Source organism: Bombina bombina, chromosome 1 (assembly GCF_027579735.1).
Source record: "Bombina bombina isolate aBomBom1 chromosome 1, aBomBom1.pri, whole genome shotgun sequence".
NCBI lineage: Eukaryota > Metazoa > Chordata > Amphibia > Anura > Bombinatoridae > Bombina > Bombina bombina.
Window position 1 is genome coordinate 111,359,345 of NC_069499.1, and position 24,329 is coordinate 111,383,673.

Below are 24,329 nucleotides of genomic sequence, written 5' to 3' on the forward strand. Positions count from 1 at the left end.
GGGTTTCAGCAGTTGCGCTGAAGCCTGCACCGTATATGTAATCTTGACCCAGGACAGCAGGTATGTTTTTAAGGTTTGTATGTTCCATTATTTGTTAGATATGTGCATGGCGAAAAAATTTGGTTCGGTTCGGATCGATTTGGATTTTTTCGAATTTCGGTTCTGAGCGATTTGAATTCGGAAAAATTTGAATCAATTCGGTTTGGATTCGTTTCGGATTCATTCAGATTCAAATAAATTTGGCTCGGAAATTCGGAATTCGGTGGGATGTGCTGTTTCGGATTCATTCAGATTCAAATAAATTTGGCTCGGAAATTCGGAATTCGGTGGGATGTGCTGTGTATTAGACTAGTATTATGTACTGTATATTAGGTGTAGCCCATAGCAGAGTGATATAACCTAATATACTGTACAATACTAGTGTAATCCATGGCCATCCGACTCTACCGAATAAATCTGAATAAATCCGAACTAATTCGGATTTATTTGGTAAATTCGGCACCATTTTAATTCGGAAATCCGAATCGATCCGAATCCCGAATTTTACGAATTCGGCCAAATTTCCGAATTGATCCGAAACAAATCATACATGTCTATTAATTGTAAAGCTCTAATAGTGTTATCCATGTCCTCCCTCAGTGGAACAAAGCCATATTGATCAACATGAATAAAATGTGGAAGAATTCGGTTGATACATGTAGCTAAACTTTTTTTGCCAAGATTTTTATATCTCCATTAAGCAAAGAGATAGGGAGGTAGCTTCCTGGGTCTGTAGGTGACTTGCCTGGTTCAGGGATAACTGTTATTGGTGCCTCCAACAATCTGTCAGAAAGATGGCCTTCTTCATCATGAGACCTAAATAGTTGAACTAAATAAGGGGCTAAAATCTCTTTTAAGCATCTAAAATACGTGTTGGAAAGGCTGCCTGGACTCTTATGAGGTGGGATTGCATCTATTGCTGCTAAAACTTCTTGTAGAGTTATAGGTTCTTTTAAATCCACTGTCATTTGAGCAGTACATTTGGAAACAACAGACTCAGCTAATTAATTAATAGCCTCTAACGTTTGGAGCCCATAATCCTGCAGAAGATTGTATAGAGTTTCATAATAAGTACTGAAGGTGTCAGCTATTCCTTTACTATCATAGATGCCCATGTGTTCCCCAGAAGTAATGCAAGAAACGTAGGTGCTGTATTGGTGACGTTTAAGGGCCCTAGCCAGCATAGGATTTGATTGGTTACCCTCAATAAAATATAGCCCAAAAAAAGAGCTTTCCTATATGCTTCATGGTGCACTAAGTAATTTTAGTTTCATCCTAGTATTCTATAATCTATCTGTTATAACAGGGTAATTTGGGTGAGTTTTTTTAGTCTTTTCCAATTACGTTAGTTAGGGGTCAAGTCCTACAAGAAGAAGTGTGGGAATTCACCCCCCTCACAATTAATATTCTGCTAGATTACGAGTTTTGAGTGCTATAGGGAAATTAGCAAACGCAACAAAAGTTGCGTTATTTAACCCCCTATAGCCCAGCCATTACAAGTTTTAAAAACAGGCTTGTGAGTGCAATATGGTTGCATTGAGCTCCATACCGCACCAAAATACAAGCGCTGTTTTGACGTGCTCTTGCACACTTCCCACATAGACATCAATGGAGAGAAGGTGTCAGAAAAAAACCTAACACCTGCGATCGCGGAAAGAAAAGTTCTGTAACGCAGCCCCATTGATGTCTATGGGGAAAGAAAACTAATGTGTAAACCTAACACCCTAACCTAAACCCGAGTCTAAACACCCCTATTCTGCCCCCACCGTCATCGCCGCCACCTACATAATGTTGTTAACCCCTAATCTGCCACCCCCGATATTGCTGCCACCTGAATAAATCTATTAACCCCTAATCTGTCGCTCCCAATATCGCCGCCACTATACAAAAGTTATTAACCCCTATTCCGCTGCACTACAACATTGCCGCCACTATATTAAAGTTATTAACCCCTATTCCGCCGCTCCCCGACATCGCTGCAACTAAATACAGTTATTAAACCCTAAACCTCTGGCCTCCCACATCACTACCATTAAATAAATATATTAACCCCTAAACCGCCAGCCCCCCACATCACAGAAATCTAAATTAAACTATTAACCCTAAACCTAACCCTAACGTAACTCTAACCCTAACGTAACCCTAACCTTTACACCCCCTAACTTTAACATAATTAAACTAGAGCTAAACTAAAGTTACAGTTATTAACTAAATAATACCTATTTAAAACTAAATACATACTTACCTGTGAAATAAAACCAAAGCTAGCTACAATATAACATAGTTATATTTTAGCTAGCTTAGGTTTTATTTTTATTTCACAGGTAAGTTTGTATTTATTTTAACTAGGTAGACTAGTTAGTAAATAGTTATTAACTATTTACTAACTACCTAGTTAAAATAAATACAAACTTACCTGTGAAATAAAACCTAACCTGCCTTACACTAAAACCTAACCTTACAAAACCCCCCCCCACTAAGTTACACACAAAAAACAAAAAAACAGAAATTATCAAAAATAAAAAAGAATTACACCTAGTCTAATAGCCCTATCAAAATAAAAAAGCCCACCCAAAATAAAAAAAACCCTAGCCTACAATAAACTACCAATAGCCCTTAAAAGGGTAAAAGGGCATTTAACTCTTTAACTGCCCAAATCCTAAGCTAAAAAAAAACCCCACCCAAAAAACCCTTAAAAAAGCCTAACACTAACCCCCGATGATCCACTTACAGTTTTTGAAGTCCCGCTTGAACGATCTTCATCCAGGCGGCGAGAAGTCTTCCTCCAGGCGGCCTGTTCAATCTTCATCCCGGCGGCAAAGTCCTCATCCAAGCGGCGAAAAGTCTTCATCCAGACGGCCCCTTTAATCTTCATCCTGAAGACATCCGGCGTGGAGCATCCTCTTCATACGGTCACTGCCGTACACTGAATCTTCAATGCAAGGAATGTGATTCAAGATGGTGTCCCTTTGCTTCCCTATTGGCTGAATAATTTGAATCAGCCAATAGGAATTAGGGCTGCTAAAATCCTATTGGCTGTTCAAATCAGCCAATAGTATTTAAGCAGCTCTCATTCTATTGGCTAATGTCTTCAGGATGGACCCGCTACACGCCACCGGGATCAAGATAGAAGATGCCGTCTGAATGAAGATTGAAGAGGCTGCCTGGATGAAGACTTCTCGCCGCTTGGATGAGGACTTCGCAGACGGGATGAAGATTTCTCGCCGCCTGCATGAAGATCGTTCAAGCAGGACTTCAAAAACTGTAAATGAATCGTCAGGGGTTAGTGTTAGGCTTTTTTAAAGGGTTTTTTGGGTGTTTTTTTTTTAGTTTAGGGTTTGGGCAGTAAAAGAGCTCAATGCCCATACAAATGCCCTTTTCAGGGCAATGGGTAGCTTAGGTTTTTTTAGAATTAGGTTTTTTATTTTGGGGGTTGGTTGGGTGGTGGGTTTTACTGTTGGGGGGGTCTTTGTGTTTTTTTACAGGTAAAAGAGCAAATATATTTGGGGCAATGGCCCACAAAAGGCCCTTTTAAGGGCCATTGGTAGTTTATTGTAGGCTAGGTTTTTTTTTATATTGGGTGGGCTTTTTTATTTTGATAGGGCTATTAGATTAGGTGTAATTCTTTTTTATTTTGGATAATTTCGTTTATTATTTTCCGTAATTTAGTGTTTGTTAATTTTTGTAACTTAGTATTTTTTTGTTTGTAATTAGATACTTTGTAATTTTTAGAGTAGTGTTAGGATTTTTTTAATGTGTAGTTTAATTTATTTAATTTGGTAGTTAGTATAATTTTAGTTTAATAATTATATTAGTTTAATTGTTAGTTTAAACTTAGTTCTTTTAATTTGACAGGAAAGTTTTAGTTTAATTTAAGCTAGGGAAATTGTAAATTTAATATAAAGTTAGGGGGCATTATGTTTAGGGGTTACTAGTTTAATTTAGTTTATTTCAATGTGGGGGCTTTCGGTTCAGGGGTTAATAGTTTAATTTAGTATATTTCGTTGTGGGGGGGCTTGCAGTTTAGGGGTTAATAGGTTTATTATATAGGCAGTGGTGTAGAGCTTAATAACTTGGGGGGCCATGTGTAGGCGGACAGCAGATTAGGGGGTAATAATATTTAAATAGTGTTTGCGATGCGGGAGGGCGGCGATGTAGGGGTTAATAACTTTAACATAGTGCTGACGATGTCGGGGAGTGGTGGAATAGGGGTTAATACATTTTATTAGTGGCGGTGATGTCGGGAGCGGCAGATTAGGGGTCAATAAGTTTATTATAGTGTTTGCGATGCTGGAGGGCCTCAGTTTAGGGGTTAATAGGTAGTTTATGGGTGTAAGTGTACTTTTTAACACTTTAGTTATGAGTTTTATGTTACAGATTTGTAGTGTAGTAAAACTCATAACTACTGACTTTAGATGGCGTTACAGATCTTGTCGTTATAGGGTGTAACGTTTTTTTTAGCCAGAACGCAAAACTCATAATACCAGCGCTATGGGAATCCCATTAAAAAACATAATTTTTAAGAGTGCTGTACTGACGTTGTGTTACAGGCTAAAAGGCTTGCAGTACACAAGACTTGTAATGGCTGCGTTAAGGAAAATGATGCGTTATGGGCCACAACGCTGCTATTTGACTCATAACGCTCAACTCGTAATCTAGCTGTATTTATATGTATATAATCTATACACTTTGGTTAATGAAAGCAAATTAAATACATTGAAGGGTTGAATTGTTGCCTTTTGGACCTGAGAATCCTCCTCTGTCAGAGAGTCTCACCCACTTAAAGTTCATTAGTCCTATTTCTGCTGAGGGGTGCTAAATAACCCCAGAGCAAGCCACACAGAAATGTAAGCACCATGTGTTCCACACAGTGCAGGGTGATCACACAGAAGGACAGCTGACAGGCTTGCATTTAGTGTATTGTAGGAAGTGTTACTACCCATTACTAGAGGATCTCACTATCCCTCTAAGCAGACTGCTTCAGCTCCTTTTACCAGCAGCAGCAGTGTTTACTGAAACGTTTCTGTTCTATGTCTAGAGGGAACTTAGTTCCTCCTGCAAAAATAGTACAGGAACTCCGTTCCCATGTGTTCCCGCTCAACTTCACCCCTGGGAGCCATACATTATTTATTGTAAGCTTTCATAATAATTGCTCTTTGCGTTATAAGATTACCGCCTTATGAGCTTCCCATGAAATGCATGGTGACTTATGAGACGCTAAATTGTGCCGGAGAGTAGTGAAAGGTCTGGTTAATTTTATCTACATAAATAAAATATCTAGATAAATACACTAGTTCTGTAGAAATTGTTATAAAGAAAACTGCAAATAAATGCCCCCCCCCCCCCGATTTTTTGACATTTCAGTATTTTAGTATTAAATTCCTATTTATTGTTATTTTATATAGCCATATAGTGGGCAAGATTTATCAAAGTGAGAATAAGAAAATTCTCACATTTGTCGTCAAAAAAACCTCACAAATTATATCACCATATTTATGAAAGGTTATGCGCCAACAAAGTCGCAACTTTTCATATGTGCGAACAAATTTACTCATGACCATTCGCAAGTCTTAAATATATGCAAATAAGTTGTCTGGAAATGCCTAATTCTTGTATTAATCTCTATTGATATTTTAAAATGCCCGTATATATTCGCAGTTCTCATATATTTATGAAAAGTGGTGCATGCAATATTTACTGTTTTTAATCTCGCCAATGTGTAAGTTGCGAGGAGTGAAAAATAAAGAGCGATATTGTTGTTTGTCTGTAGGGAAAATGGAAATATGTATTTTTCTTAATTTAGGGTTAGAAATTGCCCACAACAAGGCGCAAAACCGGAATAATATTAATAATTTAAAAACAAAAAGGTATACACAATTTTTTTAAAAATAAAAATTAATTTAAGTGCAATTGAAATTAGTGTATTAAAAAGAATGAAAATAAGCTCCAAAAAACCGGCAACCTTCCTCAATGAAAGAGAGTCAAAGAAGGGGCAAAATAAAAATAACTTTAATATATAAGAAATACCATTCTTACAAACGATCAGTTGATTAAAACAATAAACCATTTACCGTTGTCTAAAATTAAGATTGATAAAATGAAAATGAAATTTTCGCAAGAAAACTAGGATCAGCCAATCGCTTGACATCGCAAAAAAGTTTTGCCCCAAAAATGTCTCTAGAATTTTTATAAATACTGGCGACATTTTGTACTTCACACATTGCAAACTATTGCGGAAATAATCGCATTTTTTCGGGGCTTGATAAGTTTTGCCCAGTGTATCACCAGAAAGGCCTGTTTATCTGTCAAAAAAAAAGGTGCATTATATGTTTAGGTGGACTTAACTAGAGAGTGGACAATTAGTGTGAAACCAAGAATGAGCAAAAATACCAAAATTGCTTGTGTCTTTTAAGCATTGAAACTGGGAAGAACATTGGTCCTTAAGGGGTTAAAGCTACTAATCTTCTTAATCATCTGTTGTAATTTCGTGTCTAACAGAAGTGAACCAGCCCTATATACTGTGTGTGTACATGCATGTGTGTATATATATTTTTGTTACTGTCAAATGCAGGGATTTTTTTATTTGCTGTATTAAAAATGTATATATTAAAAATGTTGTATATGCATATTTTATTAAAGTGCTGAACAAGCCAACATGTACCTATTCATTATTACAGCTCTAGGCGTTGTCACTGTCAGCCAATGAACACGTGCACTATGCAGTGCACTAAATTTCCCAAAACTTATTTAATACATTTAAATATAACAATTAACTTTTATCTTTCAAATGCAGAGAATTAAATGTATTCATGTTTTTTTCCCCTCCAGAAAGCAATTGATGCTGACAATGCTGGTGTGAATCCAATTGGTAATTACTCCAATAACAGCAGCCACTGGGACCTTGGAAGTGCCTTTTTCTTCGCTGGGACGGTAATTACAACTATTGGTGAGTGTGCAGTAAAAGAAATGATAAAAAAATGTATGTTGCAGCTATAATATTTATTATTATTATTATCATTATTCTTCTGTAGTGATGGTTAATCCGGGATGTAGTTAGGCATAAGTTGACTTGACCAATGCTTAGGGCCAGATAATAAAAATTTCACTGGCATATACAGAAATCATGTAAAATCTTTGCTATTTTTTGAGCATTATATTGTAATGTCTTCACATCAAAAACCCCATTTAGGCCTAAATTACAAGACAGTGATTTGCCCATTTACTGGCACGCCATAAATAATCAGACATTACAAGTGGCTGTTTATTGCTACCGCAAGCTTGCGTTAGCAATTAGCTATTAGAAAATTAACCAGAGATCAGATCTGTGGTTGATTTTATAAATGTGCCCAAATGCCCCCAAAATATAGTGGTGTGTATTTCATTAAAAAATATAAATTGTAGAATTTTTTTTTTTTATTTTTTAGTTTTTGGGGGCTAAATTTGGTGGGAGCGGGGTTTTAGAAAAAAAAAAAGGGGCCTTTACATTGTGGTCTTCTATTTCAGAAGGGAATTACAGGAAAAGGGGGAAAATAAGTAATGAAAGACATTATATATATATATATATATATATATATATATATATATATATATATATAAAAATATATATACTGTATGTGTTTAATGTCCCTTTAATAGAATTTAAAAAAAAAAATCACCAACTTTACAAGAGGAATACAAGTAACTGCAGTGCAAAGCATTATTTGAAAAGCTTGGGCTTTCCTGTTGCACTGAGTGTCAAACTAATTTTACATAATTAAAAATTTGGTGAATAATTATATAAGGCAAATAAACCAGATTTTGTGTTCGATCTGGAGGATGTGTGAGCACTGGGCTGAATCACCGACATAAAAAAGACATTAAGTGAAATGAGCATAGCATTAGATATGAAAGCTATTCAGAATAGGAAATAGGAATGTTTCAGGTAATGAGTTTGAAAGCCGTAGACAGGCATTGGATTTGATAAATTATAATTGAGCAGATGTACCACAGTTCCATATTAGCTGTCATTTATAGTGGAAAGAGAACAAGATGGTAAATATAAATTTATATTTTGCTGCATGAATCAATAAAGGTAAAAAAAACAATTAAAAAAAGTTCAACAAAGAATAATAAGGGAACAAAGCAAATTTGATAATAGAAGTAAATGGGAAACTTTAGAAAAATTGTATTCTCTATCTGAAAGAAAAATTTTGGGCCAAATTACAAGTGGAGCGCTATTTAAAGCTCCCGCTCGAGCATTAACTGTACTAGAAGTTATCTCTTGTGCGCTAACCCAAAGCGCGTAAAAAGCAGAACTTAGAATATTGCGCATCATAATGTATTTCCCCCATAGAATTGAAAAAAAGGGGGGAAAAAACACCCAAATTTGGCGCAAACCCGATCACATATTAATATTTCACATTCCAATGTTCTTCCCATAAAATAATATGTTCTATTTATTCATAAATACAAATTTCTACATATAGCTGATGGTATTTTGGTACAATATATATACAGTGAGGCCCCGGTTTACGCACGACTCGGTATACGAAATTTCGGTTTACGAAATCGAAATTTGAAGAAAATTTGACTCGGTTTACGAATTTTTTTCGCAATACGAAACAAAATGCCGGTTTGCCCCCCTCGGTTTACGAATATTTTTCGCAATACGAAACCAGTGGCCCCTGTGCCCCCTGCATACTCAAGTATGATTGAATTAATGAAGTTTGGGTACCAGTGTAGAGGTGTTGGAGAGGTTTTGGAGCCATTTTGCAGCAAGTTGTTGAGCCTTTTGGAGCCATTTGCAGCAAGTTGTTAAGCCTTTTGGAGCCATTTGCAGCAAGTTGTGGAGCCTTTTGGAGACATTGGAGCCATTTGCAGCAAGTTGTTAAGCCTTTTGGAGCCTTTTGGAGCCTTTTTTGGACACTTTACTTGAATTTTTTCGGACCTCCGGAACGCATTAATTGATTTTCAATGCATTCCTATGGGAAACCGTGTTTCGGTTTACGAATTTTTCGCAATACGAAACGACCCGGAGAACGAATTAAATTCGTAAACCGAGGCCTCACTGTATATATATATACACACACACACATCAATTTATTTCGGTACATATATATATATATATATAGAGAGAGAGAGAGAGAGAGGAATATCTATTTATAAATACATATTCTGCTATGTGAAGAACATTTGAATGTGAAATAATTACAGTAAATACATAGTTAAAACCGTTAATAAATATGAATATTTTGTAAATATGTTTTTTTCATGTTTTTATCTACTTAAAAGACCACTAAATGCAGTAGAATTACATAATTAACAAGTGCATGATACAAAAGGCAATGCAATAAAACCTACTCTGAATTTCAAATAAGCAGTAGATTTTTTTTCTGGCAAATTTATTTTTTCTCCTATTTTATCATGTGACAGACGTCAGCCAATCACAGACTAGTATATGTATACCTTGTGAGCTTGTGAACATGGTCAGTAAGATCTTGTTCCTCAGAAAATGTGAATATAAAAAGACTGTGCAAAATTTGATAAGAGAAGTAAATTGTAAAGTTTCCTAAAACGGCTTGCTCTTTCTGAATCGTATTTTGAGGCCCATTTATTAAGCTCCGTATGGAGCTTGAGGCCCTGTGTTTCTGGCGAGCCTGCAGGTTAGCCAGAAACACCAGTTATGAAGCAGTGGTCTAAAGACCGCTGCACCATAACCCTGTCCGCCTGCTCTTAGCAGGCAGACAGAGATCGCCACAATTCAACCCCTGCTGGTGGCTGATTGGCCTCAAATCTACAGGGGGCAGCGTTGCACCAGCAGCTCCCAAGAGCTGCTGGTGCAATGCTGAATACGGAGAGCGTATTGCTCTCCGCATTCAGCGAGGTCTGTCGGACCTGATCCGCACTGTCGGATCAGGTCCAACAGACCTTTAATAAATAGGCCTCCTAGACTTGAGTGTCCTTTTAAATGCAAAGGACTCCAATTATATATACAGTGGATATAAAAAGTCTACACACCCCTGTTAAAATGTCAGGTTTCTGTGATGTAAAAAAATGAGACAAAGATAAATAATTTCAGAACTTTTTCCACCTTTAATGTGACCTATAAACTGTACAAATCAATTGAAAAACAAACTGAAATCTTTTAGGTGGAGGGAAGAAAACAAAACAAAAAAAATAATAATATGGTTGCAGAAGTGCACACTTATTACTGGGGATGTAGCTGTGATTAGAATTGAGCAATCACATTCAAAATCATGTTAAATTGGAGTCAGTACACACTTGCCATCATTTAAAGTGCCTCTGATTAACCCCAAATAAAGTTCAGCTGCTCTAGTTGGTCTTTCCTGAAAATTTCTTAGTCGCATCCCACAGCAAAAGCCATGGTCCACAGAGAGCTTCCAAAGCATCAGAGGGATCTCATTGTTAAAAGGTATCAGTCAGGAGAAGGGTACAAAAGAATTTCCAAGACATTAGATATACCATGGAACACAGTGAAGACAGTCATCATCAAGTGAAGAAAATATGGTGCAACGGTGACATTACTAAGAACTGGATGTCCCTCCAAAATTGATGAAAAGACGAGAAGAAAACTGGTCTGGGAGGCTACCAAGAGGCCTACAGCAACATTAAAGGAGCTGCAGGAATATCTGGCTGTGTGGTACATGTGACAACAATCTCACGTATTCTTCATATTTCTGGGCTATGGGGTAGAGTGGCAAGTCTAAAGCCTTTTCTTACGAAGAAAAACATCCAAGCCAGGCTACATTTTGCAAAAACACATCTGAAGTCTCCCAAAAGCATGTGGGAAAAGGTGTTATGGTCTGATGAAACCAAGGTTGAACTTTTTGGCCATAATTAAAAAACAACAACAACACTGCACATCACCAAAAGAACACCATACCCACAGTGAAGCATGATGGTGGCAGCATCATGCATTGGGGCTGTTTTTCTTCAGCTTGAACTGGGGCCTTAGTCAAGGTAGAGGGAATAATGAACAGTTCCAAATACCAGACAATATTGGCACAAAACCTTCAGGCTTCTGCTAGAAAGCTGAACATGAAGAGGAACTTCATCTTTCAGCATGACAACGACCCAAAGCATACATCCAAATCAACAAAGGAATGGCTTCACCAGAAGGAGATTAAAGTTTTGGAATGGCCCAGCCAGAGCCCAGACCTGAATCCGATTGAAAATCTGTGGGGTGATCTGAAGAGGGCTGTGCACAGGAGATGCCCTCGCAATCTGACAGATTTGGAGTGTTTTTGCAAAGATGAGTGGGCATGTGCCATGCTGATAGACTCATAAGCAAAAAGACTGAGTGCTGTAATAAAATCAAAAGGTGCTTCAACAAAGTATGAGTTTATGCAACCATATTATTTTATTTTTATATTTTTGCTTCCCTCTACCTAAAACATTTCAGTTTGTTTTTCAATTAAGTTGTACAGTTTATAGGTCACATTAAAGGTGGAAAAAGTTCTGAAATGATTTATCTTTGTCTCATTTTTTTAAATCACAGAAACCTGACATTTTAACAGGGGTGTGTAGACTTTTTATATCCACTGTATATGTCTATATATGTGTACATATGTATTGATGTGTTTATATGTGTATATATGTCTGTAAATACATATATATACACATATGAATACATAAATACCTCTGTACACACATATGAATATATATATATATATATATATACTGTATACATACATATACATCTTTTGAAATGTATATGTATGACTCTCAATGCTAAAGCCCTTTGCCTGCCTTTTTTCTAACACCTGAGACCATATCATATCTTTAAGCCCTTATAACTTTTTTTATAATTTTAGAGGGTGTTATTGTGAGTGTAAGTGTATTTTTAAATGTATCTTTCATGTGTTTTGTGACACTTTTTTGTTTTGCAAAACAGTTAACTAGAGCTCAGAGGATGTGCTAACCCAACGAACATCAACTTTTAATACGAGCGGAAAACCTGATGCGCGCAAACACCTGCAATATACCACTTATCGATTGCATGTAACTGTTAGCGCTCCACTCGTAATGTGACCCTTTGTGTTTCATGTCTCTAATCCTTTCTGCCTATTGGACGTAGCTACTATGCCACAGGGTACAGTGAGAAACCCACACTTTGTGAAGTTAATGATTTTGTTAATGTGATAACATTTGGTGGCAAAACGGTGGCATGAAATATACCAAAATGTGCCTAGATCAATACCTTGGGCTGTCTACTAAACAAAATATATATAATGTTGATAGGTAAATAAAATAAAAAAGGCTGTATTTCTATTTAAATGGAGTGATAGAAAGAATGCAAAAAATGCTCTGGTACTTTGGGCAAGTTTTTCTCTAAAATTCCGCAAATTTTTTCTTTAATGATTCAGATAGAGCATGCAATTTTAAGCAACTTTCTAATTTACTCCTATTATCAATTTTTCTTCGTTCTCTTGCTATCTTTATTTAAAAAGCAGGAATGTGATGCATAGGAGCCGGACCATTTTTGGTTGAGAACCTGGGTTATGCTTGCTTATTGGTGGGTAAATGTCAGCCTCTAATAAGCAAGCACTATCAATGGTGCGGAACCTAAAATGGGCTGGCTGCTAAGATTTACATTCATGATTTTCAAATAAAGATAGCAAGAGAACGAAGAAAAATTTATAATAGGAGTAAATTAGAAAGTTGATTAAAATTGCATGCTCTATTGGAATCATGAATTAAAAAACATGGGTTCAGTGTCCCTTTAAGGGATTAAAGAAACATTTTCTTTGCTGTGAAAAGAGTATATTTTAAAATGTATTACAGATTTTTTAAACAGATATAGTTATGTTTCAAATAAAACCAATTTTATTTCATGTGGCTGCATTTCCATTTTTAACAATAGAACTGTGAGGGTTCTACTTATCATTCTAGCGAACAATCTGCCTAGGGATGAGTTGCACACATATGTCTTTTTTATTAGTTTCAATAATAATTTAAACAGCATTGGTCCTAATCCTTTTTTTTACATTAAAGAACATCTTTTAGTATGTGTTTCACCCCTTTAAAGGTACTCAATACAAAGCCAAAGCTATAGTTATGTATGACTGGAGATAAGGATACTCCTTTAAATATTTGCAACGTTTAGACAGGAAATGCTTTTCCCTGTGTAACCACCATTTTTATTATTACACTTTATACACCTCAACAATTTAAATAGAGAAACTCGGCTAGATTACGAGTTTTGCGTTAGGCTTAAAAAGCAGCGTTAGCTGGTCTTAACGCTGCTTTTTAACGCCCGCTGGTCTTGAAGGTACAGGCTCACCGCTCACTTTTTTGGCCAGACTTGGAAATACCGCAAATCCACTTACGTAAATTGCGTATCCTCTTTTTTCAATGGGACTTGCATAGCGCCGGTATTACGAGTCTGCCAAAAAGTGAGCGGTAGACCCTCTCCTGTCAAGACTGGTAACACATTCTAAAGTTAGTAGTTAAGAAATTTACACTACAACGCCGTAGTATAAAACTCTTAACTAAAGTGCTAAAAAGTACACTAACACCCATAAACTTCCTATTAACCCTTAAACCGAGGCCTCCCGCATCGCAAACACTAAAATAATTTTTTTAACCCCCAATCTGCCGAACTGGACATCGCCGCCACTATAATAAATATATTAACCCCTAAACTGCCGCACTCCCGCCTTGCAAACATTAGTTAAATATTATTAACCCCTAATCTGCCGTCCCTAACATCGTCAACATCTACCTACATTTATTAACCAGTAATCTGCCTCCCCCAACGTCACCGTCACTATACTAAAGTTATTAACCCCTAAATCTAAGTCTAACCCTAACGCCCCCTAACTTAAATATAATTAAAAGAAATCTAAATAAAAATTACTATTATTAACTAAATTATTCCTATTTAAAACTAAATACTTACCTATAAAATAAACCCTAAGCTAGCTGCAATATAACTAATAGTTACATTGTATCTATCTTAGGGTTTATTTTTATTTTACAGGCAAGTTTGTATTTATTTTAACTAGGTAGAATAGTTATTAAATAGTTATTAACTATTTAATAACTACCTAGCTAAAATAAATACAAATTGACCTGTAAAATAAAACCTAACCTAAGTTACACTAACACCTAACACTACACTATAATTAAATTAATTCCCTAAATTAAATACAATTAATTAAAATTAGCTAAAGTACAAAAAACAAACAAACACTAAATTACAGAAAATAATAAACAAATTACAAGATTTTTAAACTAATTACACCTAATCTAATCCCACTAACAAAATAAAAAAGCCCCACAAAATAAAAAAGCCCTACCCTACACTAAATTACAAAAAGCCCTTAAAAGGGCATTTTGCGGGGCATTGCCCCAAATTAATCAGCTCTTTTACCTGTAAAAAAAATTCTAAATCCCCCCAACATTAAAACCCACCACCCACACAACCAACCCTACTCTAAAACCCACCCAATACCCCATTAAAAAGTCTTCATCCAACCGGGCCGAAGTCCTCAACGAAGCCAGGAGAAGTCTTCATCCAAGCCGAGCGAAGTGGTCCTCCAGACTGGCAGAAGTCTTCATCCAGACAGCATGATCTATCTTCATCCATCCGGCACGCGGAGCGGGTCCATCTTCAAGACATCCGGCGGGGAACATCCTCTTCATCCGACGGCTAACACTAAATGAAGGTTCCTTTAAATGACGTCATCCAAGATGGCATCCTTTCAATTCCAATTGGCTGATAGAATTCTATCAGCCAATCGGAATTAAGGTAGAAAAAAATCCTATTGGCTGATGCTATCAGCTAATAGGATTGAAGTTCAATCCTAATGGCTGATCCAATCAGCCAATAGGGTTGAGCTGGTATTCTATTGGCTGTTCCAATTAGCCAATAGAATGCCAGCTCAATCCTATTGGCTGATTGCATCCTATTAAAACCTTAATTCCGATTGACTGATAGAATTATATCAGTCAATCGGAATTGAAGGGACGCCATCTTGGATGAAATCATTTAAAGGAACCTTCATTCAGTGTTAGCTGTCGGATGAAGAGGATGCTCCGCATCGGATGTCTTGAAGATGGACCCGCTCCGCGCCGGATGGATGAAGATAGAAGATGCCGTCTGGATGAAGACTTCTGCCCGTCTGGAGGACCACTTCTGCCCGGTTGGATGAAGACTTCTCCCGGTAAGGTGATCTTCAAGTGGTTAGTGTTAGGTTTTTTAAGGGGGTATTGGGTGGGTTTTAGAGTAGGGTTGGTTGTGTAGGTGGTGGGTTTTAATGTTGGGGGGGGATATGTAATTTTTTTTACAGGTAAAAGAGCTGATTACTTTTGGGCAATGCCCCGCAAAAGGCCCTTTAAGGGCTATTTGTAATTTAGTGTAGTTTAGGGCTTTTTTTATTTTGGGGGGGATTAGATTAGGTGTAATTAGTTTAAAAATCTTGTAATTTGTTTATTATTTTCTGTAATTGAGTGTGGTTTTTTTTGTACTTTAGCTAATTTTATTTAATTTAGGTAATTGTATTTAATTTAGGGAATTAATTTATAGTGTAGTGTTAGGTATAATTGTAACTTAGGTTAGGTTTTATTTTAAAGGTACTTTTGTATTTATTTTAGCTAGGTAGTTATTAAATAGTTAATAACTATTTAATAACTATTCTACCTAGTTAAAATTAATACAAACTTGCCTGTAAAATAAAAATAAAACCTAAGCTAGCTACAATGTAACTATTAGTTATATTGTAGCTAGCTTAGGGTTTATTTTACAGGTTAGTATTTAGTTTTAAATAGGAATAATTTAGTTAATGATAGGAATATTTATTTTGATTTCTTTTAATTATATTTAAGTTAGGGGGTGTTAGGTTTAGGGTTAGACTTAGGTTTAGGGGTTAATAACTTTAATATAGTGGCAGATTGGGGGTGGCAGATTAGGGGTTAATAAGTGTAAGATTAGGGGTGTTTAGACTCGGGGTTCATGTTAGGGTGTTAGGTGTACATAAAACAGACATAAAATTTATTTTCCCATAGGAATCAATGGGGCTGCGTTAAGGAGTTTTATGCTGCTTTTTTGCAGGTGTTAGACTTTTTTTCAGCCGGCTCTCCCCGTTGATTCCTATGGGGAAATCGTGCACGAGCACGTACGGCCAGCTCACCGCTGACTTAAGCAGCGCTGGTATTGGAGTGCGGTAATGAGCAAAATTTTGCTCAACGCGAACTTCTTGTCTTTTAACTCCAGGTTTGTAAAAATCCGTAATACCAGCACTGCAGGTAAGTGAGCGGTGAGGGAAAACTGCTCGTTAGCACCGCACAGACTCTAACTCAAAACTCGTAATCTGGGCCTCAGTTATTATGTGATTAATCAGGACACGTACCTAACCACTTGGCAATGAAAGAGTCTTTCAGTGTATTGTCACAAAGTTACTTCAAAGTATAATACTATACTCATATCAACACTTGAAACAGTTGCACCAAACATTGTTTGTCAGATAAGACATGAAACAACAATAATGGTACCCAAAACAGGCGTTTTCTATGCTTTCTTCCTACAGTATATGCTTATTCTACTAACCTAACTTTAGCCCTTTACCTTTCCAAACAAACTTATTATTTATCCTTTTTACCCTTCTTCGTGATCAAACATCAGGAGGGTTTTCTCATCATTCCATGTCCCAATGCACCGCCACACCCTGCAATAAGCTTGCAGACCATTTCCATAATAAAGTTAAGGCAGTTAGAAACATGGCCTGTGCCAACACTTACTGTACATTGGATGAGGTTTCCAGATTCTTATAATTCAATCTCCTTTCACCTCCAGACTCTCAAAAATAATAATCTACTACCCAAAGGCAGCTCTAGAGTTGGCTAGGCCTTAGGCAAAATTCAAATATGATGCTTCTTATAGGTTTAATTTTTGTGACCTATTAAAGGGACAGTACACTGTAAAATAGTTTTTCCATTAATGTATTTTAAATGACTTGTTATACCACCTGCAGAGTATAAAATATTTGAGAAATTCGATTTCATGCTTATTTGTGTATATAAAGTAGCTGATTTTGTGCTTTGAAACCACAGCCTATTACAATGGGTTGAACTTAAAGGTGATATCAGTTCTCATTATGTTCTAAGTTTGTGTAAACAGACTTGCTTCCTTATCTTTTATTTGGCTGGAATACCAAAGCTCAATACATAGAGAGAACAATGGAAAATTATCCTGCATCCCACTGAGAGTGTAATCTCTTCTGCTGGCTGTGTATACTTAGGCTATTCAATAGCCTATACTCCAGTATTAATTTGTTCAGTATAGGTGGCGATACCACAGGCTAAATCAGCTATTTCAAATGCTGAAATAGGAGTAAAGGAGCTACTTGTAACCAATTTAATACACTCTAGCAGGTTAAAAGGATCATTGGAAATAATTTAAAGGGGAGAAAATTTTTGGGTGAACTGTCCCTTTAAGTATGTCCCTGTATTGTACAATACTTTTTCCTCATTTTTATTTAGATAATAATTTATGTTTTGGGATTCCATTGTACCAAATTTCTCAATAATAATTCAAGAAAAAGTGAAAGAAAAAAATTGGAAAAAGAGAGCGAAAAGAGTGTGTTGATAGAAAGTTGAGGGATAAGCAGACAGCAGAGAGAAAATAGGGAAAATGAGAAAGTGAGGTGGAAGGGTGAGGGCGGAGAGAGAAAAGTGAAGAGATAAGAGAGAGGGAAAAGAGAGAGTGGAGAGAGAATAAAGAGAATGGTTATAGAGTGAGAGATAAGAGAGGGGGAAAAGAGAGAGTAGAGAGAGAATAAAGAGAATGGTTATAGAGTGAGAGATAAGAGAGAGGGAAAAGAGAGAGTGGAGAGAGAATAAAGAGAATGGTTATAGAGTGAGAGATAAGAGAGGGGGAAAAGAGAGAGTAGAGAGAGAATAAAGAGAATGGTTATAGAGTGAGAGATAAGAGAGGGGGAAAAGAGAGCGTAGAGAGAGAATAAAGAGAATGGTTATAGAGTGAGAGATAAGAGAGGGGGAAAAGAGAGAGTAGAGAGAGAATAAAGAGAATGGTTATAGAGTGAGAGATAAGAGAGGGGGAAAAGAGAGAGTAGAGAGAGAATAAAGAGAATGGTTATAGAGTGAGAGATAAGAGAGGGGGAAAAGAGAGCGTAGAGAGAGAATAAAGAGAATGGTTATAGAGTGAGAGATAAGAGAGGGGGAAAAGAGAGAGTAGAGAGAGAATAAAGAGAATGGTTATAGAGTGAGAGATAAGAGAGGGGGAAAAGAGAGCGTAGAGAGAGAATAAAGAGAATGGTTATAGAGTGAGAGATAAGAGAGGGGGAAAAGAGAGCGTAGAGAGAGAATAAAGAGAATGGTTATAGAGTGAGAGATAAGAGAGGGGGAAAAGAGAGCGTAGAGAGAGAATAAAGAGAATGGTTATAGAAGTGAGAGATTGTGAAGGAGAGATAAGAGAGGGGGAAAAGAGAGAGTAGAGAGAGAATAAAGAGAATGGTTATAGAGTGAGAGATAAGAGAGGGGGAAAAGAGAGAGTAGAGAGAGAATAAAGAGAATGGTTATAGAGTGAGAGATAAGAGAGGGGGAAAAGAGAGCGTAGAGAGAGAATAAAGAGAATGGTTATAGAGTGAGAGATAAGAGAGGGGGAAAAGAGAGCGTAGAGAGAGAATAAAGAGAATGGTTATAGAGTGAGAGATAAGAGAGGGGGAAAAGAGAGCGTAGAGAGAGAATAAAGAGAATGGTTATAGAAGTGAGAGATTGTGAAGGAGAGATAAGAGAGGGGGAAAAGAGAGAGTAGAGAGAGAATAAAGAGAATGGTTATAGAGTGAGAGATAAGAGAGGGGGGAAAGAGAGAGTGGAGAGAGAATAAAGAGAATGGTTATAGAAGTGAGAGATTGTGAAGGAGAGATAAGAGATGGGGAAAAGAGAGAGTAGAGAGAGAATAAAGAGAATGGTTATAAAAGTGAGAGATACGAGAGGGGGAAAAGAGAGATTAGAGAGAGAATAAAGAGAATGGTTATAGAAGTGAGAGATTGTGAAGGAGAGATAAGAGAGAGGGAAAAGAGAGAGTAGAGAGAGAATAAAGAGAATGGTTATAGAGTGAGAGATAAGAGAGGGGGAAAAGAGAGAGTGGAGAGAGAATAAAGAGAATGGTTATAGAAGTGAGAGATTGTGAAGGAGAGATAAGAGATGGGGAAAAGAGAGAGTAGAGAGAGAATAAAGAGAATGGTTATAAAAGTGAGAGATACGAGAGGGGGAAAAGAGAGATTAGAGAGAGAATAAAGAGAATGGTTATAGAAGTGAGAGATTGTGAAGGAGAGATAAGAGAGAGGGAAAAGAGAGAGTAGAGAGAGAATAATGATAATGGTTATAGAGTGAGAGATAAGAGATGGGGAAAAGAGAGAGTAGAGAGAGAATAAAGAGAATGGTTATAGAAGTGAGAGATTGTGAAGGAGAGATAAGAGAGGAGGAAAAGAGAGAGTAGAGAGAGAATAAAGAGAATGGTTATAGAAGTGAGAGATAAGAGATGGGTAAAAGAGAGAGTTGAGAGAGAATAAAGAGAATGGTTATAGAGTGAGAGATAAGAGAGGGGGAAAAGAGAGAGTAGAGAGAGAATAAAGAGAATGGTTATAGAAGTGAGAGATAAGAGATGGGTAAAAGAGAGAGTTGAGAGAGAATAAAGAGAATGGTTATAGAAGTGAGAGATTGTGAAGGAGAGATAAGAGAGAGGGAAAAGAGAGTGGAGAGAGATAAAGTGAATGGTTATAGAAGAGAGATTGAAGACAGAGTGGATAGAGAAGGTATAGAGAGGGAGAGACAAATTAGAGAGCTAGCAGGGAAAAGAGAAGGGGGAGAGAGGACAGCAAGAGAAGACAGAGCTGAGTCTAGAGGAGAGAGAGTGCAGAGATAGCAAAAAGAAAAAAGGAAGAAAAAGAGAGGGGAGAGAAAGGAGAAATATAGTGATAAGAGAGAATGGAGAGAGATGAGAAAGGGGGAGGATGGAGAGTGAGCAAAAGGTGAGATGGAGAATGAAAAGAAAGGAGGGGAGATACAAAAGGGAGAGAGAAAAAAGTGAAGAGAAGGGAGAGAGAAAGAGAAAAAAAGAGAGAAGAAAGAGAATTGAGTGAGAGAGATAAGAGAAAGTGAGGAGGTAGAGAGCAAATAGACAAAGGATGTGTCAATAGAGGAGGGAGAGAAGAGGGAAATAGAGACAAGACTGGAGTGAGTGTGAGAGGAAAAAGTAAAGAAAGGAGAAGAGAGAGCATGGGAGGATGGACAGAGGAGAGAGTCTAATAAATGTTAATTGCAGCTTATTATCTCTGATTGCTAATGGGTTCAAATGCTCAAAGCGCAGTCCCCCTGTCTCTTTTACAAGTTAATGTTTGCCTGTGGCCCCCTGCCTTCTGATTATGAGGCTGATGTGACAGGCAGAAGGTGGAGAGAATTGAGGAACCTTGAGAGCCAGATAAAAAAATTAAGAGACTGTGAGGGTTAGAATATCCAGAAAAAGTTGGTGGCAAGGCTGCTATACTATCAAACACTTTTCTCTGCCCCTATGTGAGGCCCCTATCATGAGTGAGGCCTGTACAAAATAGCAATCCTGACGCGTTTCACGCCCTCTAGTGGCGCTTAGTCATAGGAATGGGTGCTCAAGGTGTTTGCTGGAAGTTAAAGGAACACCCAACCAATCATGGCCCTGAATCAAGGCACACATGGAAACTGCTCCCGCAACCTCCAGCCCACACCTTCAAAGAAGAATTAAAACAATAACAAGTAATAAAATAGCAATACTGAATCCTTGTGTGTCAGCTAACAGGCTTTGTTACAGGAAAAATTGAGTGTGTACCAATATGAGTATCAGAATACAAATCCATAGTAGAAATGTACACTTTCAACACTACCTAGGATATTTATGTATTTGATTAACGGGACAGTCAACACCAGAATTTTTGTTGTTTAAAAAGAAAGATAATCCCTTTATTAAATTATTACCCATTCCCCAGTTTTGCACAACCAACACAGTTATATTAATATACTTTTTACCTCTGTAATTATCTTGCATCTAAGCTTCTGCTGACTGCCCCCTTATTTCAGTTCTTTTGACAGACATGCAGTTTAGCCAATCAGTGCTCAGTCCTAGGTCAGTTTACGTGCATGAGCTCAATGTTATCTATATTAAACATGTGAACTAATGCCCTCTAGTGGTCAAAATGTATTCAGATTAGAGGCAGCCTTCAAGGTCTAAGAAATTAGCATATGAACCTCCTAGTTTTAGCTTTCAACTAAGAATACCAAGAGAACAAAGCAAAATTGGTGATAAAAGTAAATTGGGAAGTTGTTTAAAACTGCATACCCTATTTAAATCATGAAAGTTTTTTTTGGACTTGACTGTCCCTTTAAGTATTTAAATAAAAAAATCTTTGTTGTTTTATAAGTAATGATAATTATAACAATATGTATATAACATTATGTGCAAATGAACTGAACAACAAAAAAAGATAAGGAACTGTATCCTCTCTAGCGTTTGACTCACCATTTCCTTGGTATAGTTTGCTCTTACCAATAAACTGTAATGTGATTTCCTATAATATAACCTGGCCCTGATGACACACAGTATTCTACATTAACTAATGTATCTAGATAAATATATTTAATTTAGAGACATCTGTGTCATTGTTATGAGATCATAGTGAGAACACTTCACATTTCTAGCAAGACATTCATTCAGTTTTCTTCTCTGGATATGGTTTGTATGTAATTACTTTGACTTTATGTACTTTTAATGTAGAGCGGCTGATGTTTAAAGGGACATAAACCCCCAAATTTTTATTTTATGAATCAGATAGAGAATACAATTTTCAACAACTTTCCAATATACTTCTATTATCTAATTTGTTTCATTCTCTTTGTATACCTTGTTGAAGAAACAGCAATGCACTACTAGGAGTTAGCTGAACACATTGAGTGAGACAATAACAAGAGGCATAGTTGTGTAGCCACCAATCAGCAGCTCCTGAGTCTACCCATGTATCTTTTGTTCAACAAAGGATACCAAGAGTAAAAAACAAATTAGATAACAGAAGTAAATTGGAAAGTTGTTTAAAATTGCATGATCTATCCGAATCAGGAAAGAAAAAAATGTGGGTTTCCCACCTGGGTGCTAAGCTGATTTAAGGGATTTTTTATTTTTTTAAATCTATTTTTTTTTTACTTTTTTTTTCAGATCCCTAATACTTACACCGTTGGAAAGGTTAGGCGATTACCTTTCCAACGGTGGGTCTTGTAGCTGCTTAGATGCCTGAGATACAGGCATCTAAGCAGCATGACCCCTTTTCCTATATTTGTCTTTGTCATTTTTAAATAAAGTTGCGTGATGTCATCGTGCAAAACGTGAAGCCCCAGCGATGCTTGTTAGTATACAGGCCCGATCGCCGGGGTAGGAGTGGGTGGGAGCCCCCAGATCTCCCTCAAGGTGGGAGAGTGCTAGCGACGGCTCTGAACCGTTGTTAGCACCTGAGTGGGAAACTCTGCGACGTCTCAGAGCCGTTTTAGCACTGTAAGGATTAAACTCTCATCTAGGTATTTAGCATATTCTATGGCAAAATGCTTGATATACAACAAGGGAGGACAATTCATCCAGTTATAATGTATGTCATAACACTTTTTTTAAAGAAATATTTATGAGGATATTTTTATTATACCTCATTGACTGAGATTCAAAAAATTAGAGCCACATAACATAAGTTGTGTGGCTCTAATTTTTTAGATACTCCAATATCATGTGAGAATACAGCACCACTGAATGTGCACGGTGTAGAGGAAAAACTGCAATTCCTCTCAGTCACTAGAAAATTCATATATTTCACCAGCACTTATGGGTATAAAACGTTCATCTTTTATTGAAGGATAAAGTTAAAAATAAGCAAAGGTCACGAAACGTTGCTTATTTTTAACTTTATCCTTCAATAAAAGATGAACGTTTTATACCCATAAGTGCTGGTGAAATATATGAATTTTCTAATTTTTTAGAGCCACACAACTTTCTCTGCCCCTATGTGAGGCCCTATCAGGAGTGAGGCCTTAGGTGGTCGCCTATTTGGCCTAACACTAGGGCCCCCTATGCTACTACCTTTAATCACACTTTTTTTTGGATCCCTTCCAAACAAGCTTTCCATGCAAACACTCCACAAAATGGTCCTCAATTACCTAGCTATCTACTTGCTGCTAAAGAAAACAGCTTTTTTCCGTCTAATTCTAGGCATGATTGTAGCATTATGCTATGGTAGAGCATTTCCTGCTCCATTTCCATTCCATGTCTATACTCTTCTAGTACAATATAATATTATATGATAGCACAAAGGCTTTAAATTTGCAGTAACAAGTTAAAAACAGAATAGCAATAATCAATCAGATCAGTTAGGAATAATCTATTAGATAAGAGAGTACAAAATAGTCAGAGTACAAATGAACACTTAAGAAGTTGTAAATGCAAAATGATCCCCCAAATATTTGTCAAAGCTATACATTACTTAAAGGGATATGAAACCCAATTTTTTTCTTTCATGATTCATATAGAACTTACAGTTTTAAACAACTTTCTAATTTACTTCTATTATCAAATTTTCTTTGTATCTTTTGTTGAAAAGCAGTTAAGTATGCTTAGGAGTCAGCCCATTTCTGGAACACTATATGGCAGGAGTTTTGCAAGAAAGAATGTTATCCATTTGCAACCGCACTAGAGGGCAGCAGTATTTCCTCCCATGTAGTGCTTCAGATGTCTACCTAGGTATCTCTTCAACTCAAAATATCAGGGGAACTAAGCAAATTGTATAATAGAAATAAATTGGAAACTTTTTAAAAATGGTATGTTCTGTCTGAATCACAAAAGTAAATGTTTGTGTTTCTTATCACTTTAATGTATATAAAAAACAACTTTATATGATTACAAAGATATATAATAAGATAAAGAAATGTATTTGCTACATCATATTTACTTTCAGTTGCATTTTCCAGACATCTTTGTCAAGAAACAGTGTGCAACTTACTAATAAAATATCACTATAGATGGTGACATTTTGTTTCTTTTGTGAGGAAGATAAGGAACTTAAAAAGCAGGTATCTGAGCACTCGAGGGGCAAAACAGTGATAAAAAAAATCTTTATTATATAAAGCTTAAAAATGCATCATTATGCAAGGATACAAGGATAGCAATCCTGACGCGTTTCACGCCCTCTAGTGGTGCTTAGTCATAGGAATGGGTGCTCAAGGTGTTTGCTGGAAGTTAAAGGAACACCCAACCAATCAGGGCCCTG

At 36.7% G+C, this 24,329-nt stretch overlaps 1 protein-coding gene across 1 annotated transcript in view; it reads left to right on the forward strand.

Annotated features, from left to right (window-relative positions):
• Positions 1-24,329, forward strand: part of KCNK10 (potassium two pore domain channel subfamily K member 10) — a 135,678-nt gene that overhangs the window by 50,314 nt on the left and 61,035 nt on the right. Inside the window, exon 2 of the mRNA XM_053689419.1 lies at positions 6,868-6,985. Within this exon, the coding sequence (XP_053545394.1) occupies positions 6,868-6,985 (118 nt within the window). The remainder of the gene's footprint in view (positions 1-6,867; positions 6,986-24,329) is intronic.